Source organism: Giraffa tippelskirchi, chromosome 9 (assembly GCF_054371585.1).
Source record: "Giraffa tippelskirchi isolate mGirTip1 chromosome 9, T2T-mGirTip1v1.2.pri, whole genome shotgun sequence".
Taxonomy (NCBI): Eukaryota; Metazoa; Chordata; class Mammalia; order Artiodactyla; family Giraffidae; genus Giraffa; species Giraffa tippelskirchi.
This window is the reverse complement of record NC_137283.1, coordinates 16,421,587-16,446,895: the sequence shown is the minus strand read 5'-3', so window position 1 is coordinate 16,446,895 and position 25,309 is coordinate 16,421,587. Positions and strand designations below refer to the sequence as shown.

The 25,309-nt window shown below is 52.0% G+C and overlaps 1 protein-coding gene and 1 long non-coding RNA gene across 22 annotated transcripts in view; one reads left to right on the top strand and one right to left on the bottom strand.

The window, feature by feature from the left end:
* MTMR14 (myotubularin related protein 14) overlaps window positions 1-25,309 on the top strand; it is a 43,895-nt gene that overhangs the window by 17,295 nt on the left and 1,291 nt on the right. For 5 of the 21 annotated variants that reach the window (XM_081528104.1, XM_081528109.1, XM_081528094.1 and 2 more), the window contains 11 exons: window positions 805-878; window positions 5,900-5,970; window positions 6,574-6,648; window positions 11,327-11,393; window positions 12,226-12,311; window positions 12,570-12,646; window positions 12,886-12,922; window positions 15,283-15,353; window positions 15,961-16,019; window positions 16,189-16,327; window positions 17,050-17,229. In XM_081528104.1, the coding sequence (XP_081384230.1) occupies window positions 805-878; window positions 5,900-5,970; window positions 6,574-6,648; window positions 11,327-11,393; window positions 12,226-12,311; window positions 12,570-12,646; window positions 12,886-12,922; window positions 15,283-15,353; window positions 15,961-16,019; window positions 16,189-16,327; window positions 17,050-17,229 (936 nt within the window). Of the gene's footprint in view, window positions 1-804; window positions 879-5,899; window positions 5,971-6,573; window positions 6,649-11,326; window positions 11,394-12,225; window positions 12,312-12,569; window positions 12,647-12,885; window positions 12,923-15,282; window positions 15,354-15,960; window positions 16,020-16,188; window positions 16,328-17,049; window positions 17,230-23,136; window positions 23,293-25,309 lie in introns of all 21 variants that reach the window. The other 16 variants (XM_081528101.1, XM_081528088.1, XM_081528087.1 and 13 more) reach the window with 9 other exon arrangements.
* The window catches only part of LOC145520745 (uncharacterized), a 50,366-nt gene continuing 41,733 nt past the window's right edge, over window positions 16,677-25,309 (bottom strand). Inside the window, exons 3-4 of the long non-coding RNA XR_014064780.1 lie at window positions 20,403-20,614; window positions 16,677-17,604 (exon numbers count right to left, since the gene is read on the bottom strand). This is a non-coding gene — a long non-coding RNA (uncharacterized LOC145520745). The remainder of the gene's footprint in view (window positions 17,605-20,402; window positions 20,615-25,309) is intronic.

The window sequence follows — 25,309 nt, the reverse complement described above, 5'->3', positions numbered from 1 at the left end:
TCGGGGTGGTCCAGCAGGCACCAAGGGAGCTGCCAGCGTCTCGTGTACTCTGCTGCCACTCCGCCATCTCTGGTGGATTAGCATCTCTTTTAAAGTGGATCCAAAAAAACAAGGTGGATCCAGAAAACCAGTATTCACTCAATTTTTATATCCTGTATGGACCAAGTGTTCATAGGACAAAGAAAAATGAGAAAAAAATGGAGCCTGGGTTGGAGTGATGAATTTGTGGAACTTTCCCAAAGTGTAGCTTGTTTATTTTTTTAATAATACCTTTAATTATGCCATGTTTGTCTTAGAAAATAAGCCACGCTGAGGCTAAGTTACAGCCCAACTGTCTGTAGGTCCCCCTGTCCCTCTGTCATCTGTCAGAGTAGTCCTCCATCTCTCAGATGCTGCTGGGGAGCATCCTCAGCTGATGCTGGAGAAGGCAGTGGAGAGGAGAGCCCCCCTCAGTGCCCCTCCTGAACAGCGTCTCGGTTGTTTTGCTCTTTTCTCGCTGTGCTCTCAGTCAGGGGGGCTGTGCTTCCTTCATCTGGGAGGCTTATAAAGATTGTGGTTCTGTGACTTTAGGTCCCATCGCAGGTGCTGTGGTGTCAGGGAGAGTCAGCGCTGTCACCTGGTGACTTCGGGTAGGTGGCAGAGAGGTCCCATTCTTAACTGTTCAAAGTAAGCCTGGCTGAAGGGCCTCATCCCAACTCTGAGAGAGATTTCTGGAGCGGGAGGGTTGTCTGAGCTGTGTGGATGCTTGTGGAGAATGGCGTGCAGGGGTTGTGATGCTGTAACACGTTGTGTCCTGTCTTATAGTGTCACCTCCTCCGAGAAGGTGGACAAAGCCCAGCGCTATGCCGACTTCACTCTCCTCTCCATCCCGTATCCAGGTAGGGGCTCCTTCCAGGGTCTGGTCAGGGGACAGGCTTCCCAGGACTGGGGCTCTCAAGGCCACCTGCAGGCCCTGGCCACTTAGGTGCACAGGTGCCCTGGAGCTCCCTGGTAGCATACACTGTCGCCCAGTGTAGGACAGTGTGGTTCCCGGCCCGTGGCTCTCCGCTTAGGGTAGGACACTGTCCTGGCAGGGGTTTGCCCTGGGAGGGGCCCAGGGATGGAGTCTGGACTCAGACCTACCCTACTGCACCCTTGAGCGAGTTCCTTCACCGTGCCAGTCCCAGGTTTTCTCAAGCATCACTGGAAGTTGGTGAGGCTTAGCTCAGGGTCTTGTCGGATTAGGTGAAGTCAGATTGATCAGCGTGCTCTGTGCCACTAACGTGCTGTTCTTGGGGTCAGCCACCAGTTGTGCGGTGCTGGCTGTTACTGTGGTGACATAAGCGCTCTGTCCTCCGTTGCACGTGGTTGGTGGCCTTGCCACGTTGCAGAGCGCTGTGGTGAACAGGCAGCTGGCTGCATGTGTCTCTGGCACAGACTGTATGCAATCTGTAGCCAGGGCAGTGTTCTCTGCACTGCATGGGTCCATTGGTAGGATTGTAGCCTTCTAGCAACACCTGCTTGTTCGGGGAGGTATGAGAGCCCTAACCTCAGCACCAGACTTTGTGAACAGACAGCAAAAAGTGAACTCTTTGTCCTTGACACCTCTCTCCTGCTCCTCAACACTAGCCCTGCCTTCAGTCCTGTGCTGGATCTTGTCTCTTCATCTTGGAGCTATGGGGCCAATGGCAAGAGCAGACTGGTGACCCCAGGTTGCTGTCTAGCCACGAGGCCTTCTCTTTAGAAGCTCAGGTTCATCTGGTGCCTGGTGGGCAGAGGGTATCCTCATCAGTGTGAGCCGGTGGTACCTGAACCACGACCCCCAGTAGCCTGGCTGTCTCACTCTGGCCTCCATCAGGGACTCTTCTCCCTGTTCTCTGCCAGCTCAGCGTTTGGTGGTATGTAGGGCTGGGCGTGCATCTCAGCCACAGCACCGTGTCCTTGAACAAGTCCCCTAACCTTTCTGAGGATAAATGAGGATAACGCTGTTTATTTCTGGGTGATGTTCCAGGTTCAGCCCTGACAGGTGCTCGCTGACACTGGGCTGAGTGACGGGTGTGTGGGAGGAAAGGCTTGTTTTGGGCAGATGCTGAACCGTTACAGTAATGCCGTGGGCTCGGCAACATCAAGCTGTCAAGAAGATGTCCCACCTGAGGGTCTGCATGAGGGCTTCCATAGTGTAGTTTTCAGGTTGATTTTCAGACCAGGCTCCCCACTCTCAGGAGATGGTTTGGGGTCCCCAGACTGAAGTACTCTGCCTAATGGGAGAGCTCTGTGTTGGTTGAGGACCCAGGCGTCAGCTTTCTGTATTTGTATTCAGGCTCTCAGTAGGACTTGATTTAGAAGAAATTGTTTTGCTCCAGAACAGTGGCACAATATCCTTTCTGCTGTCATTGGGCAACTTGTTATAAGACTCCTGAAACTAACACCGTTTGACCCAGTTATTCATTAGGCTGTAATCCAGCCAGCCTGGGCCCACAGATGTTCATCATGTGAGTTTATTTTATTTTTTTGGCCACACAGGATGTTAGTTCCCCAAGCAGAGATTGAACCCATGCCCCTGCATTGGAAAGCAGAGTCTTAATCACTGGACCACCAAGGGAGGTCCCTCATCATGTCCCTTTATACCCAGCCAAACATGGGAAATGTTTTCATTAATCAGAATAATGATTATATAACGGCACAGCCACCCATAGTATTGTAGAATGAGGTATTACACAGTCATAGAAAAATGCTTAAGGTGCTAATAATAAGCACAATACAAAATGAAACAGTAAAAATCTCAACTCTGTGAGAGGAAAAGTGCTTATACAAAGGATAAGAAAGAAATATGCCAAAATGGTAAGATGATACTATCTATCTCTGAATTTTTTTCCCTATTCTTCCCAGAATATCATGGACTGGATCTAATAGCCATGTGTGTGTTGAGGGGAGAGTAAGGAGGGGTGGGTAATCAATAAAAATTCAGAAGCCTGGGGTGGAGGAGATGCCATGTGAGGGTGCAGGAGAAGCACCTTTTACTTCCTGTGCTTATGTTCTTGAATTTCTTCACCTGCCTATATTCAGTTCAGTTCAGTTCAGTTCAGTCGCTCAGTCCTGTCCGACTCTTTGCGACCCCATGAATTGCAGCACGCCAGGCCTCTGTCCATCACCAACTCCCGGAGTCTACCCAAACCCATGTCCATCGAGTCGGTGATGCCATCCAACCATCTCATCCTCTGTCGTCCCCTTCTCCTCCTGCCCCCAATCCTACCCAGCATTAGGGTCTTTTCCAGTGAGTCACCTCTTCGTATGAGGTGACCAAAGTGTTGGAGTTTCAGCTTCAACATCAGTCCTTCCAATGAACACCCAGGATTGATCTCCTTTAGGATGGATTGATTGGATCTCCTTTCAGTCCAAGGGACTCTCAAGAGTCTTCTCCAACACCACAGTTCAAAAGCATCAATTCTGCAGCGCTCAGCTTTCTTCACTGTCCAACTCGCACATCCATACATGACCACTGGAAAAACCATAGCCTTGACTAGACAGACTTTTGTTGGCAAAATAATGTCCCTGCCTATATTACTTCATAACAAAATTAACATTATCCAGACCAAGTCCTGAAATGCACTCTGCTGCCGTTTCGGGAGTCTCCGTTGAGCCCTCTGATGAGTTTGAAGCCCAGACAGGAACTGTGGTGGTATCAGTTCTCTGTTAGACTAACTTAGGCTTCGACTGGCCCTTGAAAATGAGAAGTGTTCTGGGAGCACTTCCCTCAGGCCCCAAAATAGACGAGGCTGAAAACTCCCCAGCACAAGTCTAATTTGTTTCCTTCTCAATTGGGCGCCTGCTCTCACTTCACTTTTGGTGCCATCCCTTTGCCTCTCAACAGGCTCAGAAGCCTGTTGAGGCAATGAATGTCAGGCCTTGCCCTGGGTACCGAGGCTGTTTTAATTCCCTCCATTTCTCACAGTCAATTGCTTCTGTATCGCATGCTGCTCAGAGCTGGGCCTGGAGCCTGCGGTGTTGATTCGAGTGCTCAAGTCTGAGAAAGCAGAGCACTTCGCAGGAGCTCTGAGGAATAATTGGTGTCTCCTCTAAACCTAGGCTGATAAGCTCAGGGCCTCTGTCTGACATTTATATTTCTTCTTTCTCCCAGTGAGGCACCCAGGAATAGGCTGAAGTGTTAGGGCTGAGTATTGTTGCCTGACTTTCCTGTCTACAGAAGGGCCTGGGGACTTAGAGTAAAGGAGGGCAGAGGTGGGGGATGGATAAGAGCCACGCATCCAGAGCACAGGGGCTCGGTCTCCAGACTTTGCCCCCTAGAGGAACCTTTCCTTTGTTTCCTGGGATGACCGCAGGCTGAGCATGGCCCGAGGAGCTGGAGAGTTCCATGGGAACGTTTATGGCCTGTGACTACCTTGACAGAATTTAGGCAATTGTTCTGTTGTCTTTGGGGACCTCAGCAGACTTGGGCCTGTGGCCAAAGGCTTATGTCCTTCAGAGTGTGTGTTGGCTCCTGCAGAGGACCTGAGAGGAATGCGGGAAGCTCCCCATCAACCCCCCAGCTCTGGCCGTCCAGGCTGTGTGGTGAGGGCAGGCCTCATTCCCCCTGGATCGAGCTGCAGGACTGCACCGGGGCTCTTGCTTCGGCTTCGACAGGAAGGTGGCACCAGTGTGCTGTCACCTGAGGGCCGTCAGTGCTCGGCCAGGTGTTTTCTGTGTATTATTTCATTTCGTCCTTAACCACTTGGCAAATGAGAAAGTCAAGGCTGAGAGAATCTAACTTGTTCACAGTCACAGAGCTAAGCTAAAGGCTGAGGTTTGAGGCTGGGAACGTTGGCAAGGCCCTTTTCACTCGTTTTCTCTCGGTTCCTGAGGTCTTACCTTGGTGGTGTTTCTTACAGTGTTTCACTTGTCGAGATGGGCGTGTGTCTGGAGCACCTGTCCCCTTTCAGACACTGTCCACAGTCCTTTCCTGCATGTTACAATGCTCAGTCCTCACTGAAAGCCTGTGGGCCTGCTATAGGCAGGCCACATTTTACTGCTCTTCAATTTATTACTCTTTACATGTTACATCTTTTATAAATTGAATGTTTGTGGGAACCCTGCATCAAGCCTGTTGGTACCATTTTTCCAACATTTGTTTACTTCATGTCTGTGTGTCCCATTTTGATAGCTTTAACAGTACTTCAAAACTTTTCATCATTATTACATTTGTTATGGTAATACGTGATCAGCGATCTTTGACTTTACTGTTCCACCTCACTGTAGGCTTAGATTTTGGTCAGCAATTTTTAGGAATAAAGTTTTTTTTTGGCCACGCCACCTGGCTTGCAGGTTCTTGGTTCCCCAACCAGGGGTTGAACCAGGCCCACGGCATTACTCTGAGTCCTAGCCACTGAACCTCGAGGAAATTCCCTCAAGTATTTTTTATACTTAACGTATATTGCATTTTTTAGACATCAGGTAATTGCACATTTAATAGACTATAATATAGTGTAAGCATGGAGCTTAATATGTGCTGGGAAACCAAAAGATTGCGTGGCTTGCATTATTGCAGTATTTGCTTTATTGGAGTCGTAGCAGGGTGATCTTACGTGACTAGATAAGTTGCTGAGAAAGTGCTGCCAGGGTTCAGATTGTAAGCCACGCTTTTGTTCTCTGGTTGTTGGCACTTCAGGGACATATAGAACAGAGGAACCTGAAATGAAAGGAGAGGTGACCACCAGCCAGTGAGCACAGATGGAGAGAGAGAGGTGTGGTACCTCATCAGGAAGGGTCTGTGAGTAGCAACCAGAGGAGCATTGGAGGCACCCGCCCCCCGAGTCCAGTCCCCACTCGTGTCACCTGGTGGCCGCCTTGGTCCTCCAGCACCCAGGGGCGTCTCAGGACACGGGGCCAGGAAGAGCAGTGTTGTAACTCTGCCCTTCTTTTCCAGGCTGTGAATTTTTCAAGGAATATAAGGATCGAGATTACATGGCTGAAGGGCTCATTTTTAACTGGAAGCAGGTATGAACAATACCACTTGTCAGCTTGGGTCTTGTGTTCCTTTCTGAAGGGAAACCAGCTAGAAAATTTTGAGGGGAAAACAGCTACCCTTTTCATTTCTTTTCTCTTCCCTGAATGAGTCTCATTTTTTTTCTCTCCCTCTTCTCCTTATATATACATGTTTAAACTCTTATCACATAGTGTTTTCTCTCCCCCTTTAGTTTCTCGCTTTCTTTAAAAAAGTTTTCAGGGACAAGGTAGAAGTGCTTCGTCTTTGCTCCACCACCTCCTGTGGGAAGAGGGGGCATCCTTCTGTTCCTCCCCAGTGGGTGGGAGCAGCCCAGGAGATGCTGGAGGCTGCGTCCAGTCCATCACCTCCGTCTCAGCAGCAAACACTCAAATGGCCAACTGAAAAACTCCACTTGGCAGCAATATCTGGTCCCTTTGGTTTTTTAAGCTTTCCCTCTCAGGGTGGCACAGGAATCAGGCTCAAAGAAGGCGAGCACTGTCGAGGGGACACCCTGCCTGCCCATGGTAGCCACAGCTTCAGGGCCTCCGCCTGCCCAGTCACCATAGCGTCTCCTGGTGGCCAGCCTGTGTCTCACAGTGTCTTTCTGTCCCCAGGACTACGTCGATGCCCCTCTGAGCATCCCTGACTTCCTGACTTGCTCTCTGAATATTGACTGGAGCCAGTATCAGGTGAGGGGACCCCTGATGCCCACCCCACAAGCCCCTTAGGCAGAGATCTGAAGGCCTGGCTCACCTCCAGCCTCTGACAGCCTAGGAAAGGAGGAGCTGCTAGTCTCTCTGACTCTCTCTCCTGATTTGCTCTTGGCCCAGAAAATCAAAGCTTTCTGAACATGATTCACTGAAAGATTTACATCCACCAGGGGGTTCTGTTTCCAAGGGAGGACTGCATGGAGTTTGCTTTTCCAGCTCTGGGACTTAGTGACTTTTTTCATTTTACCTTTTAAATGCGTGTTCTATCAGAGGAAGTGTGGCACTCCCTGACCTGATTTGCTTATAGAAACCTGAAAATTATTTCCATTGTGCATCTCTCTTGTTACTGTCTGCCGTGGAAGGGGCGCCAATCTTACTGGATGAACCCATCTGTCTACCATGTCTGGCCCAAACTGTACAAGCCCATAGCCCGTTAGCAGTCTCCTTGCCACCTGCTTCAGCCAAGACAGGGAGCCTCATTCTGCCCACTGCCTTCCCCATGCCTATTCTCACTGCCTGGCTGGCCCCCCCAGACTCCTCTTGTCTGGCTGACACACTGCCTTCAGGATTTGGCTTGAGTGTCCATTCCAAGAAGACTTGCTTCCTCTCTCCCCATCCCTGGGGAGTTGGATGCTTGCGTTACATTCCCATTAATCCCTAGGTGTGTCTATCTTGGAGTTTTCCACTGAGCTCTAGTTACTGATTTATAATAGAGCTGCTTCCCCATCTTCTGTAGCCTGAACACCAGGAGGATGGGGAACCCCAGCTTGTGCATCTTAGAACTGAAAATGGCCTGGAGCCAGAAGGCTGAGCCACTGCATACCTAGAAAATATCCTGCTTCCGTCCTCTTTTCATCTGCCCCCAGGTCTGGACAGTTCCCATTCAGCCTTGAGATCTCCCTCTCCTAGAGGCCCAGCCCCCCTGTTGCGCAGCTCTGTGTTGCAGTATCACCTTGGACTTTGTTATCCTAGTAGCAGATGGTCTATAAAGGCAGAGGCCATGCTTACCCTGTTTTTTTCTTGTACATCTGCCCCCGGACACAAGGCAGATGCTCCATAACTATTGGTGTGAGCCAGTTATAGGGGTCTTGGGTCTTTTCTGTGTAGGTGTTTTTCCAAGAGAGGGGACTTCAGGAGGGCCGGCAGGTTGTTCGTTGTGTCCCAGAAAGGTGGAACAGGCTGAGGAGCCTTGTTCCCTGCTGTAGGCCCCAGTCTGTCCCCAGCCAGGCGGCATGGCCAGAGAAAGCGGCAGGCCTCCTCCCGAATCTGGTGTGTGCAGAGCCCTCAAGTAGACCCCACCCAGCCACCAGCACTCTCTCTGCTGGCACCAGTCTTTCCCCTTGTGCATACAGATCTGAGAACTACTTCCTCACCAGATTCCCTATAACTGTACATCAGTGCTGTCAACTGTGTTGACAGTGTTGATGCTGCCACGGAAGTCTGTCTCTCTGGGAAGGGTCCCTTGTGTGTGAGGATAGAGACCCTGGGCCTGAGCGCCTTTGGCTTTTCTCACGGGGCTCTGTGACCTTGAGCAAGTGACCTCACTTCCCTCTGGAAGCAGAATTGACGGCACCTGTTTCAGAGTTGTGGCGAGGTTCAGATGTGATCACTGCATGAAAGTGTCCTGTTAATGGAAATGCCGGACCAATTTAGAGATGATGATTAGGGGGCGACTCCTGGCTTACTACGGAGTGAGCACTCGCCCCAGGCACAAGGGTAGGTAGTGGGGCTTTCCCCAGCTATGCCTGCTCAGCCAGTTGGCCTCACTGCGCTTTGCCATCCTCTTGCTCAGCCAGGTATGAGCTCGGTCCTTTTAGCCCCTGCGCTGACTCATCATCTCCCAGGTCCACCCATCACTACTCCTTCACCCTCTGCCGGGTCACCCAGGCCTGGGGCTCTGGGCCAGGCCTCACTTGGCGATCCGCACCTACAGTCTTTCCCAAGTGTCCGGTCATGTGGACACCTCAAAGTCAAGCTGCCCAAGATGGAATTGTCAAAACCCACAGCACCCCCAGGCCCTCTACCATTTACCCAGATGCTCAAACTCAAAATGTTGGGGATGGTGGCTCTTGTCCCCCACGTTGATGGCTAGGTCCCATCAGTTCTCTAAGTCTCTGCCCCAGGGATTTTCTCCAGTCCTTCCTGCTTCCGTCTCATGTCACTGGCCTAATGGCAAGCTACCATCATCTAATGGCTGAGAGTGGGGCCACATTGAGGGGCAGCCGATTGTAAGTAGGGAACGTAAAGCATGTGAACAGGGCCTGGCAGAGAGCAGTACTTAGATGACGGGCCAAGATTGTCATCATCACTCCGTCCTTCCAAATTCCACCTGACTTTTCCTGTTATCCTCAGAAGTCCAAGGACCCTCACACGGTCCACCAGTTCCATGTGGCCCGAGTTTGTTCTGGTGACTCATTGGCTGTCTCCTCTCCCTCCTCCAGCCACCCTGGCCGTCTTCCTTAGGGAAGATGCTCTCCAGCTTTGCACGTGCTGTTCTCTATGCCAGAAACACTGGGTGCTTTCCTTAAACCCTTTTCTCACGTGCATGTCACCATCTCTAAAAAGCCTTACCTAACGGTCCCCAAGGATTGGGCTCGGCTCACCTCCCATTACATGGTTCTACAGCATCTTACAGGGCTTCATTTAGTCATCATGCCTACAGCAGTTCACTTTGCGTTCCCTTCCCTGTAGCCACGAGAGCTGGGGTTATTGTGTTCACTGCTGTATCCCAGGGCCAGGCCCACAGTGGTGTTCACAGCAGTGTTCCCAGCACACAAGGAGCAGTGCTGCCCTCTGAGTAGCCAGATGGAATCCCCTAGAGCTCTGCTCTTTCACTCTGTGCCCAAAGACCCCTTCCAGTGGCTGCTTCTCCTCAAACAGACCCCTGTCCATGAACAGGCAGTGAAGGAACTTTCCAAGGGTACCTCCTAGTCCCTAAGCACTAAGCCTTATAGATGCAGAGCCCTCATTGGACTCGGTCTAGGAGAAGAGACAACAGCATAATCATCATTTGCGTAGTAAGATTATAGGCCAATGGCTACAGAATAAGACTCTACATAGATAATGGGGCTGGGCCTTTGAAAGATGAGTAGGAGTTTGCCAGCCAGGGGAGGGTACTCCAGGTATACATATATAAGCCAGATACGTGGTACTCTGCTCTGCACCCGGAAGCTTTTTCACGGCACACATGGGATGAGTCAGAAATGAGCGTAGATTTTCATGCATTTCCAGGGTCCTCTTCACATTCTATGCTCTCCTCAGACATTCTTTTTTTCACTCTAGTACCTGAGGAAATAGACATCACAGTGTAGCATGTGACTGACCACAGGCCTGGGTCCAGACCCCAGCTCAGCTTAGCTGTGTGACCTTGGGCTTCCGCCAACCCGGTGCTCCCCAGGCTGTGGTTTCTGCCCCCACCCTAGGCGCCGTGACCAGTAGCATCTGCTGCCACTCCTGGTCATTGGTGTCCCCTTCAAACAGCTGCTATGTTTGAGGGGCCCTGCAGGCTTGTCCTTGGTGGCCCCCTGCCCTCTCCTGGCTGCCGCAGCCTTCCCCCTACCTGTCCAGCCACCCTGCGCATCCGCTGCGAGTCTCCTGCCTCTCCTGCTCTTCCTCCCCTGGGACTAAGAGTGAGGAGGAAATCTGTGGACAGTGATGTGTCTGACACGTTGAACCAGACAAGCAGAGAGACGCCCGAGCTGCCGTGGGTAGTAACTTTATTAATGTGGCGCTGCAGCAGCTTTCTCTGGACCCGCTGAAAGTGGGTCAGGACTCTCCAGGGTCTGTGGGAGGGTCAGGTAAATGAGCCTGTTTTAAATTCCTGGGAAAACCATTCCAATTACAGGTGCTGTGTTCACCCTCCCCGTGGGAGCACTGTTGCTGGCATTCACCGCGGCCTCTCTGCACAGCCCAGACACTGAGAAGCAGTCGTGTTGAGAGACTGTCCCCAGCTCGGGGGGAGGGGGCCACAGAACTGGGTCAGGCCCCTCCGTGGAGTTCCGGACTCCAAAGTGGGCTGTTTCTCAGAGTGTCTAGTTTAGACCTTTTGCTTGGCCTGGAACAGAGGTTCCGATCTCTGTGGCTTTTGCTTATTTTTTTGTCTCCTACCTCATGGGCCTCCTGTTTTAAAAGTTTTGGCTGCCAGACCCCATTTGTTGTTCATCGAAAGACAGTATAGTGAGTAGCAGTAAAAAAGCGATTGAGAAGGCTGATGTTTTCCTTAGTTTCTGTGATGTAATGGCAGATGAAGTGGCTCTTGCCATTTGGTGACAGTGGCCACAGGCTCGAGGTTCTTTGTTGACTTCTGTTAACTCCCTGGACAGCTGTGCTTGGAGCCCAGGACACAGAGGAGGTTAATATCCAGCTGTTGCCAGTGGGTGTGGGGGTGTGGGTTGCCCGGGCCTCTGCATGGCTTCCCCTTCCTCACTCTCACTTTGGGTGAGAGCACACCGACGGTGGGGCCCGTGGGAAAGGGTGCAGGGACATGTGGGGAGTGAAGTCACAGAGAATCTGGGATTTGGGCCTGTGACTGTGAACCTGGGGTACTTCTTGCCCCAAAATAACTCTTATTAGTCTTTTATTTTTTTAATATTTTATAAATTCCCTTTCTGAGTTAAATACCTATTCCTGGAATCCTTTTCTTTTTCTTTTCCGACAGAGTTGGGACCTGGTGCAACAAACACAAAACTACCTGAAACTGCTGCTTTCCATAATTAACAATGATGGTGAGTCCGCTTCGGCCTGCCTCAAGCTAGTGGATGTTCCGGCTGTTCCCAGGTCTTGACAGCACCAGTGTGTGATTATTGGAGCTTTTTGCTCTATGGGAGAAGGATATGGGGATTCGCTGATCATTAGCCAGTTTATTCCATGTCCTCAAAACCCTAGACAACAAAACTATGAACTTCTTACAATCTGAAGCACACACAGGGTGTTCCTACACTGGCTCAGCTGGCCTTTGAGCTCTGAACCTCAGTCTTTAGTGTGGGGCTGCAGTGGCCTCTTCCGATTCAGAAAGTTGAGAGAAAGTCAGTGTTGGCTTCTCGGTCACACACAGGCCCATGGCAGGCCTGTTCTCCGGATGGTACTCCAGCTGGTTTGACTGTTTTGATTGAATGAGCCCACGATGCTCAGTGTCCTGGGGCATTCTGACTCTGACTTCTCCTTATCAGTCAGGACTTGTGTGAGGTTGCACTTGCTTGAACAATATAACCAAGAAGGCCCAAGAGCAGAGCCAGGAGACAAATAGCAGTTGTCTCATACCAACTGTTCAGTTAGCTCAAAACCGGCAGTCATTTCAGACTTGTCTCCTGCCGTCTCCACTCTGCCAGAAGAGAGACACGGTCTCTGTCCCAGAGCTCACGCTCATTGTCTCCATTTGGGTTCAGTGCCCATCCTTGAACTGTGGTGGGGTTGGCGGGACATCCCATGCCCGCCACAGCTAGGCTGTGGTTCTGAGGTAGCCTAGATCTCACCCCAGGCCTGCGCGGTGGCACATCCCCTTCTCATCAGCCTGTGTTTGCTTTTCTTCTGGGCCACCGGTCCTGTGTTCCTGTGTAGACGACAGCGGGCTGCTGGTACACTGTATCTCAGGCTGGGACCGGACTCCCCTCTTCATCTCTCTCCTGCGCCTTTCCTTGTGGGCTGTGAGTATACGTGGGCTGATCCGGGGGTCAGGGAGCCTTCAGAGGCCTTTCCAGGGTCTACCCTTGGGGAACGCTGAGCCTGTCTCCAGAAGCAGAGAGGATTTGGCATGAGGGACCTCAGGTGTCCAGAGCAGGAGTTGTAAAGTTTGACCCTATTCCTGGGCTATGGGGCACTCTGGTTGTCAGGGGGCTATGGGTGTGGTTCAGCCCCTGAGGCCAGGAGGGGGCCTCTCTCTGATCTGGACACGTCTCTTTCAGGACGGGCTCATACACGCGTCCCTGAAGCCCACTGAGATCCTCTACCTCACAGTGGCCTACGACTGGTTCCTCTTTGGGTGAGCCTTCGGGGGATGGACGGCAGGCCATGGGGTGGGGGCAGTGCCTCGGGAACCAAGTGCATGCGTGGGTGTAGGGGCTTCTGTGACAGGGTCGAAGGTGAAGACAGTCCCACCCCCTTGGGAAGACAGGAGGTGCTGGTCAGGCCCGCCTGAGGCTGTGGGGCCAGAGCCATGGGCTGTCCCCGTCCTTCTGCATGGGCGCTGCTGGCTTTGACTTCCTTGCCTTCTTGTTTCAGGCACATGTTGGTAGATCGACTCAGCAAAGGAGAGGAGGTGGGTACTGCTCACAGTCCACGAGCATGTGTCAGGGCTCCACAAGCTCTGGCTCCTGTACTCCCGAGAGGGACAGGATGGCGGTCTGTTTGGTGTCCACACTTTGGGGGCAGTTCTTTGCCTGGTATGTGCTGGGGTCGGGCAGCATGGCAGGAAGAAATCCAGCCCAACAGCCCCCCGTGCTGCACCTCAGTCCCCCACTCTCTCAGGAAGGACACTTACCTGTGACCTTCATATGTCAGTCCTCCTCCCCTCTTTCTCTGCCATCCTTTTTACGGCTGACCTTGTTTTCTGCACTCAGCTTTGGAACCAATTTACAAGTCGTTCCTGTGCCCCTCACCCTTACAGCTGAAACCCAGAAGCTCTTCCCTGTCCTCTGTCCTCATCACACCCACTTGGCAACTTGAAGCCCTAGGGCTGTCCGTGCAGGCAGAGTCCTGCCTGCCCCTCACCACCAGCCCAGGCCCAGTCAGGGGCCCTGGGTCCCCTTCCTGTCTGGGCACTGTCCCTCCTTCCTCCTCTCTGCCCTGTCCACACAGCATCCTTTTTGTAGCCTTTGCCTTGTTACTCTTTTTTCAGCCTGTTTTCCCTGCACGCAGACCTAGAGTCAGACTTGAGTGTGAACCCTAGTTGTGCCACTTATTACCTGGGTGACCTGGGAAAGTGTGATTAACCTTGAGTCTCCTGGTGTCCATCCTGCCACCTCACAAGGAGAATGAGTCCAGATGCCCAGCGTGGGAGTTAGACGCAATGCTGTCTCTTTCTCCACACCCCCAACCCCCATTTTCCTGAAGCACCCTTCTCCCCTGCTGAGGCTGCCTCTTTCTGGGATCTTATCTTGTGCCTTCTTCTTTTGTTCCTCCCTCTCAGCTGCTCCTCTCTCCTTGCAAATCTCTTCTGAGCACTTATCGCATCTGCCAGAACTGCAGAGCTCATAAGCCTGTTCCTCAGAGGCCTCCGTGAACTCTGTCAGAGGCGGTGACTTTGGCACGGAAAGCTGCACACAGAGCCCCTTTGCAGCCTCTCGTTTTGAGACTTGCCGGGTGCCAATGCCCCAGGACCTACTGGCCGCCCACCGCCACGCTGTCCCCCACCCCCCTAGGCAGGCCGGATTTCACCTCAGAGACTGGGCGAGGGATAATGGATTCAAACCCTGGCCATGTCTCAGCATAAACAGGAGGGTCTCCTCAGCCAGGAGGGTGGGCAGAAGGTGGGCTTTTCTCTTAGCCCCCCCTTCCCTCCCTCCCACTTCACACAGTCAAGATACCGATACTTTAAAAATATGCAAAAGGCTGGGACCTGTTAAACAGCACTCTGTACCCTTCCTTTGCCTTTGAGATTCTCCGAGCACATTAGCATATTAAAGTCTGAAAAGTCTGTAATGAAAACATCTATTTCATTTTATGTAACAAGGAATTCCCTGGCAGTCCAGTGGTTAGAACTCTAAGCTCAGGACTCCATGCCTTCATTGCTGAGGGCCCAGGTTCAATCCTTGGTCAGGGAACTAAATTCCCACAAGCCAAAAAAAGAAATTATGTAACAAAGTTTTCACACTGGACTGACCTTGGTGCCCTCCCTCCCCTTTCTGAGGAAATCTTACAGGGCTCTGGGATACTCTGTAGGTGTTTCTCCCAAGTGAGGGGTTGATGGACCACACCTTTCAGAAGCACTGCAGAGACAGTGCATTGTGTGCACTTCACAGAGGCCCGAAGATGTGGGTGCTGGCTGGAAGGAAAGAGAGCATTTGCCCACAGAGACGGGAATGTGGATGTGGGGCCAGAATTCAGGGCCTCCCCCTGCATTGGCCTGCCTCAGACTTCATCCTGACCCTGGTCTCTGAGCAGTGCAGTCTGTGGGCCTGAACCACATTGTTTCTGGGTATTTCCCCTACGAAGTCTGATTCCTTACCCTTCCGTGGTGTTCCTGCTGTGTCTTGCCTCCAAATCCTCTCTCTCACAGCTGTCCTTCCCTGTGACCCTCTCGCCATGGTTTTCTCAGGAGAGACTGAGGGGGAGAAGCGGCTATTATCTTCATCCTTTTGAGTAGCTTGAGAACACATGTGTTGAACTTGAAGGTGGTTTGAAGCATCCTTGGCTTACCCTCTTGCGTTCTCAGGAAGCAAACATAGTCCCTTCCTTCCTTGCCCAGCCCAGGCACACCTGCCCGAACTGCTGCGCCCTCTGTACCACCCATTCTGTTTCCACACCAGAATATCTGACAGGGTCCCCAGAGACGGGCTGCTGTCTGGCAGGGGTGACCAGGGTCACTGGCTGCCCTCTCCTGGGAGTCCAGCCACCTAGATCCTTTTACCTGGGGAAGTCTGTCTTCTCATATGTGCTGCTTTTTGGTCTGTTTCTTAGATTTTTTTCTTCTGCTTCAATTTTTTGAAGCACATCATCTCTGAAGAGTTCTCTGCTCTGAAGACACAGAGGTAAGGAGAGATGTGCTCTCGCTGGAAGGTGGGTTCTCCCCGCCCTGCTTCCCTGCATGCTGGGCAGGCTGGCCTTCCGTTCCTGCCTTCCCTCTGAGGGCAGGTAGGGGTAATTGGGGAGGGCTAGAGGGTGAAGGGGTACAGAGCACATTGCTGGAGGGAAGGGATGGGGAGACCCCCAAGCTCCCTATGCCACCACCTCCGAGGCCAAAGTTCTCCTCCCTGAGTTGCTGCAGAGGTGCGTCTGTGCAGCCCCGCACCACAGAGCAGAGGGCTCCCAGTTTGGCACACATAGGGGTCTTGGCCTGGTGATTGCTTTAGGACCCCTGTGAGGGTTGGTGTCTGTGCCGTGTTCCCTCACCGTCCAAATCCAGGCCCCTAGTGTGTTGAGCCAGACTTGACCTCTGAGGGGCCATGCTGACGGGCAGGAAGCAGGCTCTGCTGGCCTCCCAGAAGTGGGCCTTGGCCTTTTGCAACAGGCTAGGTAGGACCTGTCTCCATGAGTTTCCACTGAGTTGGAGCTTCTTTTCCAGGTGGGCAGCATAGTGGGAGACAAAGGAGACCCCCAGTCCAATCTGGAGCTCACTGTTCTGGCTTCTGTTTATAGGAGGAAGAGTTTGCCAGCTCGGGATGCAAGCTTCACCGTGGAAGATATCTGCATGCTGAGTGAGTCATGGGACCTGGCAGACTTCCTCTCTGCATCTTTCTGAGTATAGACCACATAGGGATTGTTTGTTCTAGAAACTTCTCTTTCCAGTCGTATGGTGTAGAAGAGGTGGAGGACCCCTCATAGGAGAAGATAACATCCTGACTGATGGTCCTGGACTCTTTTCAGGGCGGAAGGACCGTGGCAGCACCACCAGCCTTGGCAGTGACTTCTCTCTAGTCATGGAGAGCTCCCCAGGAACCGCTGGGAGCTTCACCTATGAGACCGTGGAGCTGGTCCCTGCAGGAGCACAGACTCAGGCAGCTTGGTGAGGGCCAGGCTGGAACTGAGCTTGCTAACAGCTGGGAGCCAGGGCTCCAGCTCCAGGGAGCCCCAGGAACAAAGGGGCCCCAACAGTAGGCCTGAGAGCTCAGCTACCTGCCCTGCTGTCTCTACTGGGCCTCAGAGGCCAGCCATCTGGTTGGGGAGGGATGCTGCCCTGCTGGCCCAAGAGCATCAAGGGCCAGTGCTCCCTGTGGGACAAAGGAAGAAGCTGCAGGGCTGGGCAGATGGGGTGGGGTGAGGGGAGGGTGTTAAAGGGACTTCGTGGGAGTACTCCCTTGTATCAATTGCCTGGGAGGTGGGGCCAAGCTTAGAAAAAAGTACTGAATACGAAATGATGGTTGCAGATCGGGAGTTTGTTTGAAGGTCAGCTCCTTTGAGAATCAGATGACTTTTCTCCCTGGACAAAGGGCTTGAGATTTTGTACAACACTTGGAGAGAGGGGCAGGCCTTAAAACTGTTAGTTCAGAATCTGTTGCCCAGCACGTGCACTGAGGCCAGTAAGTCAGTGCGTTTGGGTGCCATAGTCCCTCTGTGAAGACCCAGCTCTCGCTGCCCATGGCCAAGCCCAGGGGAGTGCTGAGTGTGCCCACTCCCATGTGGCACTTTTCTGGTGGAAGTAAAAACTGGGCCCAGAGACTCAGCTCAGGTGAGCAGAGGGTGGGCCTGAAGTGGCCCATCACCAGCAGCCCTGTCTTCCCACCACAGGAGGAAGAGCCACTCCTCCTCTCCACAGAGCATGCTCTGGAACCGGCCACAGCCCTCCGAGGACCGCCTGCCTCCCCACCAGGGACTGGTGGAAGCAAAGTCCTCCAGCTCCTCGTCCTCGAACCATTCTGACAACTTTTTCAGGATGGGTAGCAGTCCCCTGGAGGTCCCCAAGCCCAGGTGAGGAGCTCCAAAGTCCTTCCCTCTTGATAAGGCTGGAGCATGGGATTCCAGGGCACACAGCCTGGTAGGTGGTATATCCAGGAGACCAGAGGGGATCGACAGACTTGCAGGCTTACCCACTGTTTGGAGGATGGATTCATGTTTGGGTACAGAGTGAAAGCAGGTTCACAGAGCAGTCTGAGACCCCTCCTTCCTGGAGCCCTGGCTGATGGGGAGTCGGGAAGGTGGAGCAGTTGTAATGTGATGGGCAGGGAGTCAGGGCTGCCACCACCTGCTGCCTTTGCCAGGTCTCAGCGCCTGTGAATGCCACATTCTGATGAAAGAGATGGAGCTGGATCCTCTTGAGTTGCTTCTGGCTCTCCCATTCCTTGTCTGTATTGGTAGGGCATGGAAGAGAATGGACAGTAGGGAGTCAGGCTAGATGTGTGTGGCTGGGGCAAACCTCAGACTATACACCTGGCAGGAGAGCAGCTCAGCCAGGACAGACGGGTGGACCTGGAATGTGCTGCAGAAATGATGTTTCTCTGGTGAGATTAAAGCTGAGCACCGGGAAGGCTTAGGATTGAGGGATGGCCTGGCATTTGGGGAAAGGATTTCCTCACTGACCTCATACCTCCCATCTCATACAGCCAGGGAAGAAATCCTGTGATTTATTTTGTTTTCTAAAGCCTTGAGGATGTCTGGTCCTTCTGGAAAGAACCAAGCAGTGTGTGACTTAAGAGGTCCTTAACAAATGCCAGGGAGGAAAGACCTTTAGCAGAAAGATCATAAATGTTAAAGTCCACTCCAGATTCAAGCCCAGCTCTGTCAAATTTTCCAGAATTTCAGGTCTTTCCTTGTAGCAGACATGTTACCAGAAAGGAAACTGAGCCCAAAGGTGGCAAACTTATTATATAAGGAAAGACCTGAAACTTTGGAAAATCTCCTTCCTTCGCCATCCTCTGGTTTTTCCTTTCTGGACAAAGACAGGCAATGGAGAAAGGTGGGGAAGAGCACCTTCCCCTCGCAGGCTGAGCGGGTCAGCTCTAGGCAAGTAGGAGCTGCACTGTCCAGAGGGGTCATCTCTGAAGGTGAGCCCTTCAACTCCAAGCACTGCCATGTCTGCCAGTGCTGTAGTTGAATCTGATAAGCAAAGGCCACAACCCCTCTGTCCCCACGGGTTGGTGGAGGCAGCTGAGCAGAGGCGGCACCCAGCAGAGAAGCCCCCTAGCTGGCTCGCTCACATCCTTGGTGCCACCCCATGTCCACATGTCAGCTTTCCTCCGGGCTGCTGTGGAGCTGCTGCGGCACCACATGACCCTCACTCTTGCGGGCTGGAGCTCTTGTTCACTGTCCCACTTTTCTGCCTGTGCAACATTGCTGGACAACTGGGAAGGAAACCAGGAGATTCTCCTAGTCTCCTGGGTCCTCCTGGTCTTAATTGTCCAATTGTTAGGGCTCCCCTACTGAGGCAGCACCCCACCACACACTTTACCTCTTTATCATTTTCTTCTTCCTGACATTCATTCCAATTTTGTGATCATTTCCCTCTGTCTTCCCAGTGGTTATCCGCCTGCACTGGGCTCAAATGCTTATGGCTGGTCCAGAATGGTCCAGAAGGCTGAGGAGGATTGGGGGTGTCCTGAACTTGGGACCCTGTGAGCTGGGGCCCGGTGGAGGAGGCTGGAATAACTGGACCAAAATGGGGCACAAGGCCTTGGAGAGGCATGGGGTGGACTGCTGTGTGGTTTCTGATGGCTCTGCTGGGCTGTTCTGGCAGTGCTTGCTTGTAGCCAAGCTGGACTGGCTACAGGCTGGACTAGGAGACAGGGTTCCAGATTGGATGCTTGTTTGCCAGGGGTTTTGAAAGACTAGATTCTGATTTGGAGCATTCTAATTATGATTATGTATCTCCATTAACATTAAAATTAATTTAGTCTTTCTTATCTTAAAGTGCCTGAGGGATCCTGTCATTAGCTTTCCTGCTACTCTTAGGTAACAATAACCAATCAGCTTTTTAATGCAGCAGGAGGAACTGTGTGGAAAGCTATGTGTGACAGCCAAAATTCCCCTAATAATATAAATTCTCTGGGTTTCTTATGCTGCAGAGTCCTAAATTCTACCAATGTATCTTTTTTTTTTTAATTAAATTTTTTGTTTTTAATTGGAGGATAATTACTTTACAGTGTTGTGTTGGTTTCTCCCATACTACCACGTGTGAATCAGCCATAAGTGTACACTGGGCTGAGCTCCCTGTGCTATACAGCAACTTGCCACTAGCTACCTATTTTACATATGGTAATGTATATGTTTCAGTGTTACTGTCTCAATTCATCCCACCCTCTCCCCCCCCCCCCACCATGTCCATATTAGCATATCTCGTTTAAGGTAGGACTTGCTGGGAAAGAAATTGGGGGACCTTTGTCCAGAGTTAAGAAATAGGTGTCGGGTTAGGAAGAAGGTTCTGTGGGGTGCTGATTCTTACCCAGTCCCAACCCCATACCCCTCACTGGCAAGACTGGTGGCCCTTTTGTGTCCTTTGTTGTCACTATGGTAGCTTCTGAGTTGTGTTTCTGGACCACTGTTAAATCTCTTATCATCTGCAGGGCTGGGCTGGGAAGAGGCAGGATGCCTCCCTGAGGCCTGGTCAGTAAGGTGCCCCTCTCCGTATGGTCTTGGTCTCCGCTCCGGGGTCAGACATCTTGGGGGTTGGGGATTGCTAGCATTGTACCGTCCATGCCTGGGGTGGGAGGATGCTATCGCTGAGCCCAACTGGAGGCCAGGCTGCCTGAAGAGCAGATGAACTTGCCTGAGGGACATCCAGCAGCCTGGTTGAATAGCTGATTGACAACATAGGCACCAACTCTGCTTCCCAGATAGCCGCTCCCCCCTCATCCTTCCCCACCTACTGACCGCTTGTTACAAGCAATGGGCTGTGTCCCTGGTTGTGTTTAATGAGGTGGGGAAACCAGGTTGTTTTCTGTGACACATAGGGTTCCTGTCCCATGTTTGATGGGTTCTCGCTTGGGGCTACAGCTCCAGACCAGGGATGAGTGGTGAGGAGTGTTAAGGCATTGCCAGCCTGAGACTGAGATGGATAAGAGAAAATTTGGAGCCTCAAAAGACTTCTCCATGGGCTGCTGCAGGAATGCAGAGGTCCCTGGTACACACGCACACACACACATACTTACTTGACGATCTTTCAACTCTGATAAATCTTGTCCTAGCTGTTGCTGAGGTCGAACACTTCCCTTCTGAGCTCATTTTTTTCATCCCATCATTAAAGTAGGAATAGTGATCTTTGTCTTCATAAGTTTGGGTTTAAGTGAGGTGACCTTGGAAGCACTGTCAGCTCTACCATTTTTCAGTTTGAGGATGGCATGGCCCCATGTCCCCTCCAGTCCTGTAGGTAGATGGGTGGAGGTGGATGCTGTGTGTGTACTTGAGTTAAGGTGTAGGGTAGAGGGGCACGGGGGTCTTATTAAAGCTGCTTGCGTTACCTGTGCACTGGGGCTAACTTGAAGGTTTTCCCTCCTTCTTTCACTTGGCAGGTGCGGTTGCTTCCTTCTGGTGACTGTTTCCTGTCATCTTTAGAGTGTCCCCTCTCGCTAGCTAATTTAAATTGGCACTTACGAGTACCTCTGTGCTTCGTACAGCTCCTTGCTCTCAAACCCAGGAACTCAGTGGTTATATTACTTTGCATCCCTTTCTTTGACAAAAGCCTCAAATAGAAAGGTTCATTTGGAGCCTGTGTACTCAACTCTTGAAAAAGATGCAGAAGATGGTTGGCTGCTTGCTGAGATTACTTTGTGACCCCTGGGATCATGCGTCCTATTGCTATTTATGCTGCCTACTCCTTGCCACAGCTGTCCCCTGGCTGCTTCAAGCATGGCTCTTTCCTGGTGCTGTTGCCTGCTAGACAGGGGAAGTACAGGGAAGGTAGCCTAGAAGACCAGGAGCCCTTGCTGGGAACCTGTCTGTAACCACATTCTACCTGGCTGTCTTTTTCCCATTGGAAGTGTGAGTCTCTGATAGCCCTGGGGAGTGGGGTTAGGAACATGGAAACCCCCATGTTCCCTGTTCTAGAAGTCCCTCATCTTCCCCAGCCTCCTCTACTTCACATTACTTTCGTTCCCTCAACACTTTGCTGTTTAACAATTGTTTTCCCCAAAACTGGAAAAGAATGTCTATCTTAAACGTGGAGCAATAGATGAGGTTTGTGGAGCCAGGTTGACCTCAAGAGGGGTTGCACCGACATGAGACCCCGGCATGACCCAGAGAAAGCACAGGACCAGCCCCAGACTGTGGCCTGCAGCTTGCTGTTACGTGTAGTCAGCTGTTTGATTTATAAACAGTTAAGGATCGCCAAAGATAAGCATCTGGCCACCAAGCTTCTCCACCTAGGAAGAAGGAAGCCCTGCTCTGTCATCACCAGGGCTTCCACCAGGTAGCAGCCTACATCCTGTCCTCATCCACATCCTGTTGTCACACACCTCCCAGGATAGACCAGGAGCAAGGAATATGGCAAGCTCTATGTTGCAGGAGATTCCAATTCATGGCAGCTTTAATGTGGACAGCCATCTGTTTTCCCTGGTCTCAAGGTGATTCTGTTGTATGACAAAACAGTAATCAAACTTGGCTCTAAAAAATAAAAATCTTCTTGCACTCCCTCACTGTGGTGGAAACTTGGGCAAGTGTCTTCTGCTGTCTGGGCTGCCATTTCCCTGCCTCTAAGATGGAGATGGTTTAGGATCAGCAGAGATGTAGCGCTGGCCACAGCTACACTCAGTTTGGCCACTGCTTGCGGATAAAGCTGTCCCGGGGACCCAGGGGGACTGTCACCTCAGTCTAGGAGCCCTTGACACCAGCCAGCTGGGTGGGCCAAGGTCAATTCATTTTTCAGTTCCCCACCCCCTATACCACGATTCATGCTTCTGCTCTGTTTCTGGGTCCCTACAGGAACACCTTCTGCTATTCTTGAATTAAAGGATAAAGGGTCAAGCATCAAAGATGATGCACCTCTGGGGACAGGGACCTGGTGTAGCTGATGGAAGGGCCTTGTTTGATGTTTCCCTATCTCCTCCCCTCCTCCCCCACCCCCACCGGCTGGGCCACTGTCCAGACACAGCAGAGAAGGCTTGGCTGTGAGTGGGGAGCTGGTGGCAGTGGTATATTCCCAGTGCAGCTTTCCTTTCCCCACATCCCGCAAACCTCTATTTGAAAAAGGTCTGATGAAGCTGTCAGGTTGGCTGCCTGATTCATCACTCCCCTCTGGGCATAGCCAGTGAGTTTGCTGGGTTGATGCTTGTGAATACAAACTTTGGCTCCTGGAAGGCACTGCAGAGGAAGAGGGTGGGGCTCAGGGCACCCGTCACCCTCCTTTTCAATCTAGGTCACCATGTCCACCATCCCCAGGAGACTCGTTCTCTCATCTCTCCGATAGGACCTCAGTGACCCTGGGCTCTGCATTGCCCACCCTGCCAGTCTCCATGCCAGGAGTGTGAGGTGACCCTGCCTCGCTGGTCCCGGAGCATTCAATCTTTCTCCCCTCCTTGTGGTGCTGTTGAGATTTTGCTTGTTTTGTCAGGCAGAGCAGGCACGCCCTGATCCCCGGCTTTGGTTGCTGGCTCATCTTTGTCACCATGCTTTGCTCTTGTTCTTTTGCTTCTGTAAATCTTTGCATGAGGTATTGTCCTCACAGCTAAGCCTGCCTTATGGTCTTGACTCTTCTTTCTTGGTCATAAGCTATGCAGCAGTTTTTGCACTTTGGGAGAAAGCGGTTGACTACAGATGCTCTTCCAGTAGGCCCCTGTGGCTGGGTCCCAGGGCCACCATAGCCACACCCCCACCCCGACTCTTCCAGGGCCTCCCTGTCAGGCATATGACTGACTACATCATCTCCCCTCTCTCTCCTCTTTGCCCCAGATCAGTGGACCATCCCCTGCCCGGATCCTCTCTCTCCACAGACTTTGGCAGCTGGCAGATGGTAACAGGCTGTGGCAGTATTCAGGAACGGGCTGTCCTGCACACAGACTCCTCTCTCCCTTTCAGCTTCCCGGATGAGCTCCCTAACAATTGTCTGTAAGTGTCTTGCTTGAGAAGACAGGATGCCCCTTCCCCTACCTGTGTCAGAAGCTGGCAAGCAGTCCAGTGCTGGCCAGGAATGAGGTGGCAGCTGGCCCCAGGGAGCTGGCCTGGGCTCCCTGCCCCTCCTGAATGTCTCCACTAAGTATCCCTCACTGGTCCTGCACCCTGAGGTGTGAAGAGGGCTGATGGGCTGCTCAGGAAGGGCACTGGAGTGTTTTCACTCTCCCCGGCTTCTGAAACCCATCCATGGGTGTCTTGGGGCACACCCTTAGGGAAAGCTGGCTGTACTCTAACTATAGAGGATGCTATTTCAGTCCAAGGCTTTGCCTGACATGAGAATCCTTTGAAAGCGGAACAGTGGGGTAGTGAAGGTAGGTGTATGGTGGAGACAGAGCCAGAACGGAGCTGGGTTAGCCCAAGGGCTGTGCTCCTAAGCAGAACCGAGGGTTCCTTGCTGTTCCCTGCCCCCTTTTGTCATCTGCTTTTGCCTCTGGTCAGGAAAGAAAATTGGATGGGAATACTAAAGCCCACGCCTGTAAACTCCTCTCTCTCCAAGGCTCCAGTACTGGGCCTCCAACTCAAGCAGTGCATCTACTTGAGCAGCTGCCTCGTGCGCTGTCCTGCCCCCTGCCTGCTCTGCCTGCTCTGCCGTTTCACAGATGTCAGGTAGCAGGGAGCCTCTGGTGGCCTGGAGAGCAGGATCTGCTTCTCCGCTGTGGCTGCCTGAGGGCCTTCAGCTCCCCGCCCACCACTGCCCCCATCATGGGCTGAATGAACTTCAGGTGCTGGGTGGTCGTCACCACCTTCAGGATCAGCTCATACCCTCCAGTGCTGACAGGTTGGAGGCAGGTTGCCCTTGGGAGCTGAGACGGATTCTGCCTAGGGCAGGCAGGGGCCAGACCTTGGGATTCCTGGATGGTCCTCACAAGCCCTGGCCCTGCAGCTCAGGAGTAGCCCAAGGACTTCAAAGGCCTCTAGGGCTTGGCACAGCCTTCTCTATAGCCACTCCCTTAAGCCAGAAAGATCTCTTAGAAAAATTAAAGACATAGTTCTCTTCTTGTTTCCGTAGGCTCTTGCTATTGCAGCCAAACAGCCTGGGAGCTGGAGGAGGCTGACATCTCTGCCCCGGCATAATAGCACCCTCACTTACCTGGCACTAGCCACTGAAATGGGCAGCTTCAGCCCTGGATCCTGTAATTAATGCCTTAGGTAGTTCTCTGTGCTCCCAGCCATTCCTCAGGTTCTGGGTGGTTCCCAGAGGAGGGCTAGGTTCTCCATAATCCCATGGCCTCTGAGATTGCAGGGTGGGCATGGGCTCAGGGTGGATAACTGGTGAGGTCACATAGTATGTGGGTTCAGTGCTTTGGCTTTGGTGTCAGAAATTGAATCCAAATCCCAGCTGTTAGGTTTACAAGTTCTGTCTTGGGGTTGAACCCTTGACTGCTGTGAGCCTCCTGGCTCATGTCTTGAGATGGAATGGCACTGTAGTAGCTCTGCCCACCTTGTGTCCTCAAAACAGATCACATATCCTCTCTGGGCTCCAGGTATCTTCTTTCTAAAAGAGGTTGTGATCTTTCCTCTTTCTGCCTCACAAAATAGGGGGCAGTGAGAATGCACACATATGGACCTTCAGATAGTCCCTGTGAATATGAACTACTAATCTGAATTTCTCCTGGTTATATGCTCTAAGGGAAAGCTAAAGAGGCACACATGGTCTCCAGCCTATGTGAAAACTAATTAGGAAGTAAAGAAGATATAGGGCCATGAATCTCCCCCACATGCCAAGAGAGACTTGGGAGTTGTTCATGGTATTGCAGGAGTCCAGGATCAGCCTCACTTCTTTGTGCTGCTGCTATAGTTACTTGACTTTCCTTCACCCTAGAACCTGCTGCTACTTCTGCTATTGCTGGTGTTTCTCTGTCTCACACACACACCCCAGTCCCACCAGTCTACTTTTCCTGGGTCTGTTGTCTCCATACTTAAGCCCTGGACTGTCATTTACCCTCATACC